A 15,444-nucleotide genomic window follows, 5' to 3' on the forward strand; every position below is an offset into this window, starting at 1 on the left:
CTCTAGACAATAAAAAACCACGTCGATCGCCACCAAGCTGGTCAAAATCGGTTGATTCGTTCGAGAGATATCGTGAACGAAAGAAAACCGAAGAAAGTGTTTTTTCGGGATTACTCCAAAATTTCTGGTTCGATCAATTAAAACTTGAAAATAACTTATGAGGATGATAAAACTGCGTTGAATGCCGCCAACCGCGTGAAAATCGGTTGATTCATTCAAAATTTATTGCGGTTTGAAAATTCCAAAAATAGTGTTCTATGAAACTTCTATCAGACTTTCGAGCTGGGAGAGCTCAAATGCATAGAAATATTATCTCTTTGAACTCAGTGAGCTCAAAATATCACATAAATTATATTTTGAGCTCAAAATCTCAAAAATATCATAAGTACAATTTTAAGCGCCCAGGTATGGAATTAGCGGGAAGTTGCAGGGATGGCCTTTAGGGTGAACCGTTTTTCTAATTTTTTTTTTTAATTTTATCTTGTACCTTCCGCAGGACTGCATCCTGTTGCAGAAGCTAATTTTTTTTTCCGTGTATGATAAGTAATTTTTCATATTATATCAATTTTTGATAAGTTAGGAAGTTTTCTGAAGGTAAAGAATATAACTATAAAAATGTCGTGCATAGATTGAATTTTTATTGAATATACAATATTCTACAAATTTTACAAATAATTACTGGAAATAAAATCATTTGAATATTCTGTGTCTCTAAAGACGTTCAATTGTTGGTCAGTAAGCAATCTATTGTGTACAGCTGATATCGTTTTCAACGAAAGAAATTCTTTCATTCCTGGTTCGGGATTTTTGTAGTAAATTCCAATACCACCAAGCGGTGATGGAGGATTACTAGTTACGTCTCGTGAATCAAAGAATGGAAGCGTCGTCTGGCCTAAATCCTTCTCCCAATTTGAAACACCAAACTTGATATAATCATTTGTATTATTATGAGATGCAGTTGAATTATATGACCCCAGTAGATTCGACCTGTTAAACATGAAAAATTTAATTTTTTTAATGCTTTCAAGATGTTATTTCTTAGTCAGTTTTTTTTTATCAATAAAAATAAACCACACTAATAATATTACCTATTATCCGAATCTGATGCAGAGCGCCACTTGAGTTTTGGATTTGAAATCAAAAATCCATCTTCATCATACATTTTCGTTCCGGCTACTCTCAATGCAATTCTATTATTTTCCACCACGAACTTTACTCCTAAAAACAGATCACAGTTTTACATGCAATCAATTATTATACTGAGAAAAAAAAAATTAAAAAAAAAAAAAATGAACATTTCTGTGGATAGAATTTTTCATCCAGAATTTTCTTTTTCAAATCTAGAAAACTTTTCTCCAATAAGAAAGTCACTGTAAGAAAAATTTTTAATTCTTCAGCTAAGAAATAGAAAAGTTTATCAATTATTGAATTAGATTCTGAAAAACATTTTTCTTCAAAGTTTTGAGCTTTTTGAATTTTTTTCGAATATTTTTGACAGTGAAAACGAAGTTCAATGAAATAAATCAAAACAAAATAGTATTCAATTCAAAGTAATCCATATTTGAATAAAACAAATTTGTTAATATTAAGGTTGTTCTGACACTAATACACTTGTAAAGATCAAAAAATGATTTTTTGATATGTTATGAATTGCTATCTCATACGTCTAAATTAATTTTTTGGAATAGATCTGACGAACGTTTATCCTTTAATAAATTATTAAAAAATTGAAATATAACATGTGGCCTAGACTGGGCCAAAAACTGACTATTTTTTTTTCTATCGATACTGTGAAAATATCATTCATGATGATAAAAAAAAATTATTGTGCCAGTTTGAGTCCTTAATAATAATATTAAGGGGTGTATCGTTACGACTATTGATTTTTCAACAGTAATCGCATTTTTTACTCAAAATTCGTTAATTATCAATCTGAAAAATTTTAGCGATATGTATTCTTATAGGAAATTAAATTTCCTAAAAAAAAGTTATCTTTGTAAATTACTGTAAAACAAGCCGTTTCCTTGTAATCATGCCTTAAACAAAGATTTATTTTTTCAATTTTGCGTTTCAATTTTGGATTTTTGTAGCTACCAGAAATATCAATATTTTTACAATTTAAAATACTTATTTTTTCAAAGGAAATTTAATGCTCTACAAAAAGGTCTCTTAACATTTTTGATTAAATTCACTCCTTTCAAAGTTATTCGACGTTGAAGTTAAATTCAAAAATAATTTATCGTTTTTTTCGCGTTACACATGATTTTTTCCTTTTGATTGAAAATTTATGACTTTAATATTGAGAATAATTTTTGTTGGAAGACTAAATTTTTTATAAAATCATAATTTTACCAATGTATTATTTTTGCTTTTTAACGATTAATTATCGACATAAATTCATTTTACTGTATTTAACTAACTCCAATAGTAAAATAAATTCGGTCCCTTTATTATAAATTATTTATTTGCCTAGTGACATACTTTTACTTACAGAAAAAATTGAATAATAAGTCAAAACAAATTAAATCAATAAAAGAGATAAAAAATCATTTTATTTTCACTTATAATTTATATTTTACAAAAATTCTTTAATTGTTATCAAATCATGGCAAATGATCAGTTGAAAAATAATTATTCAATCAAATTACTTTTATTACAATTTGGGTATTTTTTCCGGTGTTCACTAACGGCTAACAACAAATACTGAAGTTGTTCTTCGTTTTTAGTGAGACACTTATTGTAATCTTCAATTAATGATACACCACGTTCTGCAACATCATTGACGACAGCTAATTTTCCAAAAAATTCCTTACACTCTTGAAAACTATCATTATTGGACCAATTGCTTATGTCTTCATCGATAAAATCATACGGCAAATCAAATTCTTTGAATATGGTGAGCGATTCTACAGAAATGAAGTCACTGATATCTTTTTCTAGCAATTCATCTGAATCGCTTGCTACTTCATATTTTCTGGTTTTAGTATTTGATGATTTATTATTTATTAGATTTTCAATCATTTTTTCTTCACAGTCAGGTCAATAGAATCATCAAATAGAGACATTATGGCTAATTGATCACTCAAATACCATAAATGTCTCACCATTTACTTGAGGGCAGCTAGCGATACAGTCGAGTTTATTTTTGTTATATAATATCAATTGTTGCATCAAAGTCAAATCATTATTTGGAGCCAAAATTGCCGAGGATGAAGTAAACCAAGCTTTTATATAAGTTGTAACTATGAAAATACAAATATGACGAAGATTATTTAACTCTTTAGGTGTAATCTTAAACTCTTTTCGAAAATAAAATATTTTCAAACAATAAATCGCCTTCGACATCCAACGAGCATGACTCATTGCTCCCGGACATTTAAAAGTGTAATTATCCTTTGGCGTAGCTCCCAAGAAAATAGATGATAACTCCAAAAATTCTCGATAGTCATTTCTTGGAAGAAATTTCTGCAAAAAAATATGATCATTTCTGTTATTATTGAAAGGTAATATCTTTACATGAGAACTGGAGATTTTAAATTGTGCACACAAAACGTGGTCAACTTGAATTAAGAAAATTATTAAAAAGAACACTATCTTGCCTAAAATGAAAATTTTCTTTGACCAAAAAGTTTTTTCTGTGTACTTTTACAACTCAAATAACAACTCAAAATATACCTGCGAATAATTATCGATAAAACTTAATAGTTCATCTTTTTTGTTTAATAGTATATTAGCCACTATCTTATCGTTGATGCCAGCGTTATATTTGGATGTGTTGATTTTATTCCAACCGATTTTAAATCGATTAAAAATGGAACGTTCGGACCTGATTGTACTGGCCAGTAAGCTTCAAAACGCCTTTATGACAAGTTCAATTACATGATGACGACAGGGTAACCATATAAGCTTTCGTTTCAGAATTTTCTCAAGCTCTACGCCAGCGCCATGATGAATTCCTATAGATTAGAAAGATAAAGATTTGATTAGAAACATGAATGGCAAATCAAGTGATTTTTATTTTGAACTATATTACTTCCATAAATTCTGAAAAATATAACAATCAGTGGAGTTAATTTTGTAATAAAGTTTATTTTTAAATATTATCATCTGACCACAGAAAACTTTATTTTTGTCAAAAAATCAACTTGTCGGTTTTAGAGGTTTTTAATTGGAATATTGAAAAATAATTGTGAAAAGATCTTAAGTATAATTTTTCTCTACTTTTTCAAATCTGAGCTTTTTCAAGTAAATAAGACTAATAATTAAAATTTACCCGTATTGGTTGCTGCAGTATCAAAGCATATCGCTTTTATGTAATTACTGACACCCCATTGCTCCATAGTTGAGTATACAGCTAAAGCTTGCTCAATCCCAGATCCTGAATTAATTTTTGGAATACCCAATAGCTGTTCACTGCCAGACGATGTTAAAAGCACCGGAAGCCTATCTACTGTTTCTGTCCCAACAATATCACTTAGCAGTTTACCATCCCAATGGACCACATAATTGTCATTGAATTTTAAGTCTTCTTTTAAGCCTTTAGCAATTTCTTTCCGATGAATTATACGCTGTCGTTGAATAGTTTTATAACTCAAATTTACATTCCGAGTATCGAATCCCACACTTTTTAAAGTAGCTGCCAAAACATATGTGGCGCTTCGGCTACTTACATTACCACGATCCAGTGCAGCAGCTAATTCTGGCGTCATAATATTAATTTTTGGTGTCCGTTTTGTTGTTAAAAATCTGTTTCAAAGTTAGACACATTTGAATTTTGACTCATAAATGAATCTGACTTTGATTGCAACTCCTGACTAGATGTTGTAGCATCACAATCATCATTACTGTTATAATCACGAGAGGTGTCTTCTGAAAAATATAAATTATTTTGACATTGTTAAATAGAAAATACACTTCTTACAAAAAATAAGGGAGCAAGAAAAAAATCAAAATATTTGGGGTATTTTCAACAGTCTGTAACTTATAAAAAAACTATCGTACAACAAATAAAAAAAAAGCAAATTGCAGCTCTCAGTATTTTATTTTTGGATCTGAGTTCCAAAAATTTTTTTATTCCTAATCTTAAGAAATCTACCGAGATAAAAATTTTTGAAATTTTTTTTGGTTTTTATTCTTAGCTTATGGATTTGGAAAAAATTTTTTTGATTTAATCTCTATATGGACTGGATATCTTGCTCATTGAGCTTCGATTTGTTAGTTTGAAAACCTCGATTTGAGCATTTCTCGCTGAGATATCGGCGTTTTAATGAAAAAAGACCATTCTGTCTTTGATTATCAATACCTCAGCAACCAATGATCGTAAAGAAAATTCAAGATGGGTTTTGAAAACTTGGATGAATTTTCTACAAGAATTAGCCATTGATTTTTTGAAAAAAAATTTTTTTTTAATCATTACATGAATTTAAAAAGCAACAAAAAAGGGCTTTTCGTAGTTTTTTAAAAAATCAATTGCCTAATCAAAATTTGCTGCAATTTCCTTTTTTTTTATTTACTGTACGATAATTTTTTCACAAGTTACAGCCTGTTGGAAATCCTCCGAATACTTGGATTTCTTTCTTACTTCCTTAATTTTTGTAAGAGTATGATAAAAATTACACAATTGTGTAAGTTTGCAAGGCAATTAACTACTAAAATATTATTTTTGTGTAGAAAATATGCAAAAAATAAGTTATAAAAATTGTCAATCTTAACATAATTTAAGTTAATTGTACAGAAAAAGATTATATCATCAGCCATATAAATTTTAGGAAAATCTGAGATTTTTCGAGCGTGAAATAATTTCATTGGCCTAAAACAATTCGATTTGAATCAAATTATTTTAGTTTTCTTAGATATATTTTCATCAGTTGAGAAAATTGATTCTTTATTGAAGAATTTTTTCTTACTTTGTGTAAAACTTAAAAATTTATTGAATATAATAATTTAGATAAGTATTTATTCATTAGAACATAGTAACTTATTATTAGCACGGTACAAAATAGTTATTTTGACTTTATTAAACTATTATTAATGAATACGTACCTATCGCCTCTATTTCCATTATTTCTTCGTGTTTTTCGTCTGAGATATTATTATTATTTTCTTGCAGATTTGAAGACATTGGAAGTTGAAAATCAATATTATTATTTCTATCGAAACCTTTTAAACTATTCTTCCCAGCGATGTCAAATAATTGTTCGAGTTTTTTTTCAAAGCTATTTTCTCTTTGTTTTTGAGCACGTGATTTTTTTTTGCGATTGCACAGTAAATATTTCCACTTTTTGAAAATACTAATTATTTTCTTTACAATGTTGCAAAAACCAGAAGTTGAAATCTGCAAATTATTCCAGCAGTCTTGAACGACACTAGCAGTTTTTGAAGCACTATCATAAATTTTAATTTGAGAACTTTATGTTGATAAAAAAATAATGATAAAACTTCTTTGACAGTCGGAAGCTTACGGTTATTAATTTTCTCAATAGGAACACCGATTAAATAAGTTTTCTCCAATGACATAGTGGCGAGTTTTTTATCAAATCGAACTTAAACGTTACAAAGTAACGTAATGAAACAATTCACAAACACAGAATTAACTAAACGCTTAATTTGTAATACTGAAACAATTAGATACCATAAATAAATTCAAACTATCAATTACAATTAAACAATCTAAAAGAAATAAAGAAGAAAATTATATACCAAACAATAAATAAATACTTAATGAAAACTCAAATTTGCGTTGACAACGTTTAAGTTACTTTGCACAATGAAGAATAGAATCAAAGTAATTATGCACAAAGAGTATTCATTTTTTTGAACAATGCAATGATAAAAAGCAGGGGGTGGGAGTGAAGAAAGGCTATATTTTCAGCTTCAGTAATAGATTACGGAAAAGCTCACGATACCTCGCAGCGCTTTGGCGTGAAGAAAGGCAGCGCTGTAGCGTATAACAATCAAGGTCATTTTCCGATCAAAGGAAATCAAAGTTATTATACACGGATAGTATTCCCTTTTTTTGAAAAGCGCAATAATAGAAGCAAGGTGGTGGGAGAAAGGAAGGCTATGTTTTCAGCTTCGGTAACAGATTACGGAAAAGCTCACGATAACTCGCAGCGCTGTAACGTGAAACTTTCAAGGTCATTTTCAGGTGGTCGACTTCGCTAATAAACACTTACAAATGTAATCGTGGAGGGAGAGTAAAATTAAATTCTCGTTGACATTAAAAAGGACAAAACAACAAGAGGGCTAAAAACGGAAGTTTAAAAGTGTAAGTTTATAGAAAAATATATCCCTATACAAATAAATAATTTATAATAAAGGGACCGAATTTATTTTACTATTGGAGTTAGTTAAATACAGTAAAATAAATTCATGTCGATAATTAATCGTTAAAAGCAAAATAATACATTGGTAAATTATGATTTTATAAAAAAATTTAGTCTTCCAACAAACAAAAATTATTCTCAATATTAAAGTCATAAATTTTTTCAATCAAAAGGAAAAATCATGTGTAACGCGAAAAAAACGATAAATTATTTTTGAATTTAACTTCAACGTCGAATAACTTTGAAAGGAGTGAATTTAATCAAAAATGTTAAGAGACCTTTTTTGTAGAGCATTAAATTTCCTTTGAAAATAAGTATTTTAAATTGTAAAAATATTGATATTTCTGGTAGCTACAAAAATCCAAAATTGAAACGCAAAATTGAAAAAATAAATCTTTGTTTAAGGCATGATTACAAGGAAACGGCTTGTTTTACAGTAATTTACAAAGATAACTTTTTTTTAGGAAATTTAATTTCCTATAAGAATACATATCGCTAAAATTTTTCAGATTGATAATTAACGAATTTTGAGTAAAAAATGCGATTACTGTTGAAAAATCAATAGTCGTAACGATACACCCCTTAATATTATTATTAAGGACTCAAACTTGCACAATAATTTTTTTTTATCATCATGAATGATATTTTCACAGTATCGATAGAAAAAAAAAATAGTCAGTTTTTTTGGCCCAGTCTAATGTGGCCTATAGAGACTATTGGCGGATTGCATATATATCGATTTATGTAACTACCTCATAGAAAGATTAAAAAACTAAAAACTTCTATTTCAGTCAATCAACTTTCGTAGAATACGTTAAAAATAAAATAAAAATTTTCTGACGAAGGCTTTTAAAGATATTTTAATGCAAAAGATGAGAAATTCACGAAAATTTCTGGTCGACTTATTTAAAAATAAATAAACCACGTGATTCAGCGCAGTGTGGCAACGTTGCACGGAATAGAAGGCGCGATTTTGGAATTTTAATAATTCCTGTGTATTTTTATGGGTTATGTTTTTAAACTCAACACTACACAGCGAGATAAATATAAACAGCTGTTAAGCGCGGTGTTGTCAGGTCCGAGTTTTGTGAAAAAATACTTGAGTCAAACGTTGACTATTTATTGTTTTTGTTAATTAAATTATTTAATTATTTCAATTAATAATAATATAAGGTAACGGTTAAATTATAGTAATGAATTTTTGTATTCAAATTTTTAATTTTAATGAAAAAAAAATTTAGATTCTACTTTGACTTACGGGGTACTGTCCGTACAACCTTAAATACATAATTTTAAGTTATTTTAAATAAATTTACGAATTTTTATCCAATAAACTTTTTTCTCAGTGTGGTGCTTTAACACTACAAAAGTACTCCAGTGTTATTTCATCTTAATTTAAGGTAACTGTCATGGTACAATATTGTCAAGTAATCTTTACGCATAATTTTTACGCAAAACTGTATCCATGGAGACGCAACCCATACAATTGTTTCTGTCCGACTCCAAAGATATATTTTTTCATAAATTGTTGAACTTTAAACCGTTATTTAAAAATAATTAGACGGTCAAAAATTTTTAACTTCCTGCTAAGAAAATCGAAGATTTTCAGAAATCGGGAAGTTATTGTTTTTACCCCGTTTTGCAAAAATCGAGTTTTCATCAGATCTCGACGTTTGAAGGTCACAGGAAACTTCCCTGGCTATCCCCGCGTAGTTGTCACTATGTCTGTATGTGTGTGTGTGTGTGTGTGTGTGTGTGTGTGTGTGTGTGTGTGTGTGTGTGTGTGTGTGTGTGTGTGTGTGTGTGTAAGTATGTGAATCGCTTATAACTTTTGAACGATTGAATCGATCGGAATCTATCAAACGGCGTTCTAAAGAGTTCCCTCAAACTTAGATTTCTTATGAATTTGAATCGATTCGGACCGATAGATTTTGAGAAATTTTGAAAAATCTCAAAAAAAAATCGGAAAAAAATTTTTTTTGAAAGTGGTTTTTTTGGAATAACTTTTAAACGGCTTCATCGATCAACTCCAAAAACTAATCCGCCCTTGAGCTTGAAAAACCACGCCAATCACCGCTAATCCGGTCAAAATCGGTTGATTCGTTCGAGAGATACTTACTGCTGCTCAATGACTGTGTATAAACACAAGAGAGCAGAGGTTTTTCCTTGTCCGTGATCTTGGCCGTGTTTTCGCTATGCTAGAAGTAGGACAAATATACGTGCGAGTATAGCTCTTTTGAGCCCAGGAATCGGTCTCTTCGGAGGTAGGCGAAAGTCTCACCATATATTCTTCGTTCGAGAGATAGCGTGAAGCATACCAAAGCTATTTTTTGAGCTCGTAGAGCTCAAAACAACACAAATTGTATTTATGAGCTCGAAGAGCTCAAAAACGTCATAAATGCAATTTCAAGCGTTTAGGTATAGAGTTGGCGGGAAGTTGCAGGGATGGCCTTCAGGGTCAACCGTTTTCCTAATTTTTTTTTATTTTCTTTTAAACTCCCAACATATGTATTAAAAGACTGACAGTTTTTTGAAAGTTTCTGACAGATTTTTTTTATAACTACGAAACTGGTACAGAACTGCAGAGAGCGTATGCAATCAATGTTAAATATTCAATTTTTAATTGAATTCATCTCGGGCTTTAGATGGTCAATCGATTTCAATTTTAAGGGTAATTGTATCATCATGTCCTTAATACGTATACAAAAATTTAGAATTTTCCGACCTATGCCTTAACCACGACAACTACCTTAAGGCATACAATTATTGAAAATTTTCAACAAATTAATTTCTTGTTACAAGAAAATGCTCATATTTTCCAAAAGAAATTTTTTCTTTCAGTGCATTGTTTTTCATGAAAAGTAGAAATAATTTTAAGTTTCAATACCTGTAACAAATTCTCCTTTAGGTAAAATAATTTCATCTAAATTGAATGATCTCATATTCATCGTCATATCAACAGTATAAATTTTATCAGCAGGGGGTATCCCATAATTGTCGTCCCATTTTACAGTTTTAGGATCAACTACACCATTAACTAAAGTTCCTGTTTGAATCATAATGGTAACAGCTTCAAGTTGTACGTAGAATCGTACGCCAGTCACAACACTAATGAAAAAAAATTCTTGCAAATTCCAGTATTCACAATTTAAATACTTATTTTATAACAAAAATTTCTATGAACATACCTATATCTACTGACGTTAGTAAAATGTTCTCTTAAGGTAAATGTCTTAAGTGTTCCTGGTAAGTTAGTATTAATCTTGTTTGGGTTAACACGTTCATCAACACAAGTACATGCCTTGAAGGTGCCTGTCAAATTAGTAAAGACATCTAGGTCTACACATTCTTGATGTGTTTTAATTCCAAGGGTAATGACTTTTTCGTTGAATTTATGGTTTGATAGTTTAGAAGTTATTTTTTCACCTACAGACCAGAAACGTCTCCCACTTTCAGGTGGCTGTAAATTACAGTTGTTTTATTGCATAATTTTATTTTTGCGTTCAAGTATCTGAAATCATACTAAAAATATTAAATTGAAAATGAACATACTGCAACACAAAAATGGGTAAAATCATGTTTCGTGCAAGTATCTTCATAATGACTAGGGCACAAGATTTGAGGATATTTTATCATTTTATGAATTCTTGGTCTGAGAGTTTCAGAATACATAAATGGAAGTATGCTTGTAGTCAGACAATTTTTTAACCTAAAGTAATTTTCACCTGTAAATCATGAATTCATTATTATTTATTTAAAACTTTAGAGAAAAAACTATGATAGGAGTATTAAGAGTTTTTTGACCTTCTTTCCATTCTTCAGGATCACAAAGTTCATGTTGTTCGTACTCTACTTTGTCCATTGCATATATATAATGGCGCGCATTTTGCGTTATTTTTATCGCAGCTTCCTTGAAAATTTTCACAATATCCAACATTTCTTGTTTGAAGGCATCTAATGGAATAAATTTTGTGTCATTTTTAAAAATATAAAAAAATCGTTCTTATTCACAGAGTACATACTCGGATCTGATAATCGTTCCCGACGAATATTATAAGCGTATCCAATCATAGTGTATCCTTTGACTAAGGTTGCTACCGCAAGATTATAAATTCCAAACATTTGATCATATAATGATTTTGATCCACAAAGATATTTATCAGACTGAAAATACAAATATATTTTTAAAAAATGTATTTATTTATTTTTTTATAAGATTTTCATTGCATTTATATTCAGTGGCATCAATTTAATTTTACGAAAAATAAGAACAGCTAAATAATTACTGCTTTTAATGTAAATTTTGATAATTAGATGTCTCGAGAAAAAAAATAGATAAATTGTAGTTTTAAAATAAAATTTGTATATAAAATAAATTTTTTAGTGTTAATTTTTAAATAAAAAATATTTATTAAAACCAAATAAGTCACTCCTTCATATTAAAAAAGTAATTTAAATGCTAACAAAGTATTGGTACATTTAAATAAATATTTATTGTAAAAAAAAAATGATTTTTTGATAGTTAAGAAATATTTTTTAGGAGAATTAGTCGAAAGATGGACTGGAGTTATATCTTATTTGTTTGTTTACCTCGTTTCAAATTACATTATAGGTTAAAACTTACAAGAGATATCAATTTTATGTACGCTCAGAATTTTTCTCACTGTGTTTTTTGGAAATTTTTTCTATTAAATCATGATATAAAAATTAAAAAATAGAAGCATTGCTAAAATATATCTAAAATAAAGGATAAAAATATGAAAAGTCAAATTTTAAAAGCAGCTCTTCAATTGACAGGAAGATGAACGAAATAGTGAAAATATAAAATCATCATATCGGAATATATAATAATACTATAATTTCATTTTCAATCAGGTTTTTTTTTTTTTTTTTTTTTTTTATATAAGCGATATAAATTTTTTTTTTAATTTTAAATGCTCTATATTTTTTTATATTTATAGACTTTAATTATTTTATAAGTCAAGGATGAATTTGAATAATAGAGGTGATTGTAATAAAAGAAGATTACTTTTGAAGATTACTTCTGATAAGAAGTTTTCTCAATCCTTTCCTACCAATATCCCGTTACGTGAATGTGGAACGCTTCACGTAAAAATTACCGTAACTCCTATTCTTTCCCGCTTCACAGCATTATTTATATTTGTATAAATGCTTGCCGTAAGATGGACGGTGTGGCTTAATGTATATAGAATAAGCGAAAGGAAATTTAGTATAGACCGGATAGCTCAAATGGTTAGAGTAGCCGACATGTCTTCGGAAGGTTCTGGGTTCGAATCCCAGTCCGAGCTATCTAATAATTTTTTCTCGCATATTCTATAAACTCACATTAAGATGATCCTCTCCACATTCCTTTCTCAATCCTTTCCTACCAATATCCTGTTACGTGAATGTGGAACGCTTCACGTAATAATTACCGTAACTCCTATTCTTTCCCGCTTCACAGCATTATTTATATTTGTATAAATAATGCTATACTAAATTTCCTTTCGCTTATTCTATATAAATTAAGCCACACCGTCCATCTTACCGATCTATCTTCCAAGCAGGAAAGGTTCTGTAAAGAAGATAAAAGAAGATTACTTCTGAAACTCGTTTTCAGAAAATACTTTTAACCACGCGCCATTTTGTCAAATATTTTTTTTTCCGTTCTAGTTCCGACGATAACTATACTTATACTGATTAAAAATCTGTCATTTTTTTAAAGTTATACTTCTTTAGACGGGTTATGAAGAAATGAAAAGAGTGAATTTTTATGATGCGCGCGCAGCACCGTCACACGAAAATCTACATCTTGAAGTTGGTCACAGAATGGGATTAAAAGTATATATTTTTTTAAATGACTAAGTTAACTCATATACAGGCTAGTTGCAAAGTATCCAACGAAACGTTGTTATTTTCAAATTCGATAGAAATACCATTTAATATGAAATATATTATTCATATTAATAATCAATTCTAAAAAATGGTCAATTAAATATTTTAGCTTTTATTTAACTTGATAATAATTTTTTTTTAATTAATATTTTTTCAAAAATAATAGTAATTTCATGAATTAAAATATTTGAACTAAAATATAAATATTGTAGTACCTATATAATATTATATTTAGGTATCTTTTTATTGAGTTCATAATTTTTTAATACAGACTTAATCATTTTGTTTATCGAATATAGTAATTCTATCCATATTATTTTAAATTTATATTATAGACCATTTCAATAATTTTCCGGAATTTTGTTGGAAGCAAAATCTAGTTTCATACTACAATATTTGTCTTTTAATTCATGTAATTAATATTATTTTTGAATAAATATTAATTAAAAAGATATTATCACTAGGTTAAATAATAAATAATGAACTATTTTATAAGAAATACATATTTTAAATAAATAATTAATGATACTAAAGTTAGTCGACGTTTTTAATTTTTTGATTTTATTTTTAATAATTAAATTAGAACAAAAAAATATTTTTTAAAAATTGCACTTACAGTTTTTGAAGTTTTTTTATAAGTAAAAATTTTTCTTTTATTTTTTTGTAATCATTTTTTCAATAAAAAAAAAATTATAAAAATTTTTATATGTCAACTAACTTAATTTTCATAATAATTAAAATATTTTATAATTATCGATTGTAAACTATTGATACTTTGCAGCTCCGAAATTAGTTGATTTAGAAAAATCTTAAATAATATTGAATTAAATTCATATGATAATTAATGATTTTATATTTATACGGTATAGCTAAATTTTTACTATAATAAAACCTATTTGATTGTTTTTAACATTTTTCTTTGATCATTTTTGCATTTTTTTTCTTCAAAATTTTTTTTATTATGTGCCAAAGAAGTATAACTTCTAACTTGTGTACATAAGTACACACACCATTTTTTTTTTATTTCAGATCAGATGGAGAGATCAATCAACTCGCACCAGTCAGATCCATTTTTTTTAAGAGGGGGAGGGGACTTCAGAGTCATTTTTCTAATTTAAAAATAAATTTTTTTTGTTTTGATTTTCATTTTTGTCCAGTTGATAAGTAATAGAATATGTGTAAAAAAATTGAAAGCATTAGTTATTACCTTCATATAGCAATAAAATTTTCAAAATAGCTTAAATTTTAGACTGCTAGACCACCAAGTTCCCTTAATAAAAAAAAAAAAAAAAAAAAAATTCAAAATTAGTACTTACATTTTTGATCAAGTATCCTTTTATAACGTCAAGTACCTTATCGATGCCCAGCAGTCTTTCTTCGTCAGTTTTAACAATTGAATCAACAACAAATTCTAATTTAGATTTAAATTCATCTTCATCGATCATTTCCTCAAGATAATGGTCAATGGTAGTGTTATGGTACTTATGGAGATTTCCAGCGTACTTCAAGAATTTTCTTTTAAATTTCCGGTCGACATGAGTAATGACATTGAAAAATTCTTGTATTATCTCTTTATCAGCTTTCAGTGACAATTGCTCTAAGATGTGTTGACCTTCAGATTGTATAGCGCTGCTTATTCCCTGTATTGCTTGGCTATTCGCATCTATTTGTCCAATTAAAGAACGTATCTCTTCCAGCTTGTTCATCAAAGCTTCTTGATTTTCTTGATCTGTTGGTGACTTATTTTTTCTATCAGCTGCTGTATCTGCCGATAAACTCATGGAAATTATGCTAACTCCCAAACTTACTGCAGAAATTATTACTGGTATTAGTGGTCCGATTCCAGTGGCAACATCGAGGTTTTCTATTATTAAAAACAATATACACAATTTGGTAAAAAATGAAAATTTGAATTCCATTTTAACGATTTGGAAAAAAGTTATAATGTTTCAATCGAAAATTTTGAGGTAGTGATCAAAATGATTGAAGGGGACATTTTATATAAAAAATTATAGAGATATAATCCCCACTGTTAATAATTGTAACAGAAAAAAAGACGCATTATTAGCTATAATATTGATATGTTTTTTTGTTAATTTCTGATAATTTCGATCTTTATCGTAATCTTGATCAGTATTAATTAATATCAGTCGAAAAAAATAACTTATGGCAAGGTTACAAAGCTAATTACAACCTTAATGTCATTAGTGATGTGATTAGAGTA

At 28.5% G+C, this 15,444-nt stretch overlaps 2 protein-coding genes across 2 annotated transcripts; both read right to left on the reverse strand.

Annotated features, from left to right (window-relative positions):
* Nucleotides 1-629: 629 nt before the first annotated feature.
* Nucleotides 630-10,429, reverse strand: LOC123267200. Its single transcript, XM_044731745.1, has 3 exons — nucleotides 10,213-10,429; nucleotides 1,089-1,218; nucleotides 630-987 (listed from the first exon to the last, which is right to left on the reverse strand). The coding sequence occupies exons 1-3, from the start codon at nucleotides 10,382-10,384 to the stop codon at nucleotides 666-668; spliced, it is 624 nt and encodes a 207-aa protein (XP_044587680.1). The 5' UTR covers nucleotides 10,385-10,429; the 3' UTR covers nucleotides 630-665.
* LOC123267252 lies at nucleotides 10,398-15,181 on the reverse strand. Its single transcript, XM_044731806.1, has 6 exons — nucleotides 14,537-15,181; nucleotides 11,348-11,489; nucleotides 11,130-11,279; nucleotides 10,878-11,050; nucleotides 10,528-10,785; nucleotides 10,398-10,433 (listed from the first exon to the last, which is right to left on the reverse strand). The coding sequence occupies exons 1-6, from the start codon at nucleotides 15,137-15,139 to the stop codon at nucleotides 10,398-10,400; spliced, it is 1,362 nt and encodes a 453-aa protein (XP_044587741.1). The 5' UTR covers nucleotides 15,140-15,181.
* Between the last annotated feature and the right edge of the window lie 263 nt (nucleotides 15,182-15,444).

Source organism: Cotesia glomerata, linkage group LG6 (genome assembly GCF_020080835.1).
Source record: "Cotesia glomerata isolate CgM1 linkage group LG6, MPM_Cglom_v2.3, whole genome shotgun sequence".
Taxonomy (NCBI): domain Eukaryota; kingdom Metazoa; phylum Arthropoda; class Insecta; order Hymenoptera; family Braconidae; genus Cotesia; species Cotesia glomerata.

Bases quoted from the DNA above. Each gene is read 5' to 3' on its own strand.
- LOC123267200 (XM_044731745.1), bottom strand. From the start codon at position 10,384: ATGATTCAAACAGGAACTTTAGTTAATGGTGTAGTTGATCCTAAAACT. The intron at 1,219-10,212 runs GTATTGAAACTT...ATCTGTTTTTAG, and splicing joins TAAAGGAGAATTTGTTACAG to GAGTAAAGTTCGTGGTGGAA. The intron at 988-1,088 runs GTAATATTATTA...CATGTTTAACAG, and splicing joins GCATCAGATTCGGATAATAG to GTCGAATCTACTGGGGTCAT.
- LOC123267252 (XM_044731806.1), bottom strand. From the start codon at position 15,139: ATGGAATTCAAATTTTCATTTTTTACCAAATTGTGTATATTGTTTTTA. The intron at 11,051-11,129 runs GTCAAAAAACTC...CATGATTTACAG, and splicing joins TCCTGAAGAATGGAAAGAAG to GTGAAAATTACTTTAGGTTA. The intron at 10,786-10,877 runs GTATGTTCATTT...TGTAATTTACAG, and splicing joins TTACCCATTTTTGTGTTGCA to CCACCTGAAAGTGGGAGACG.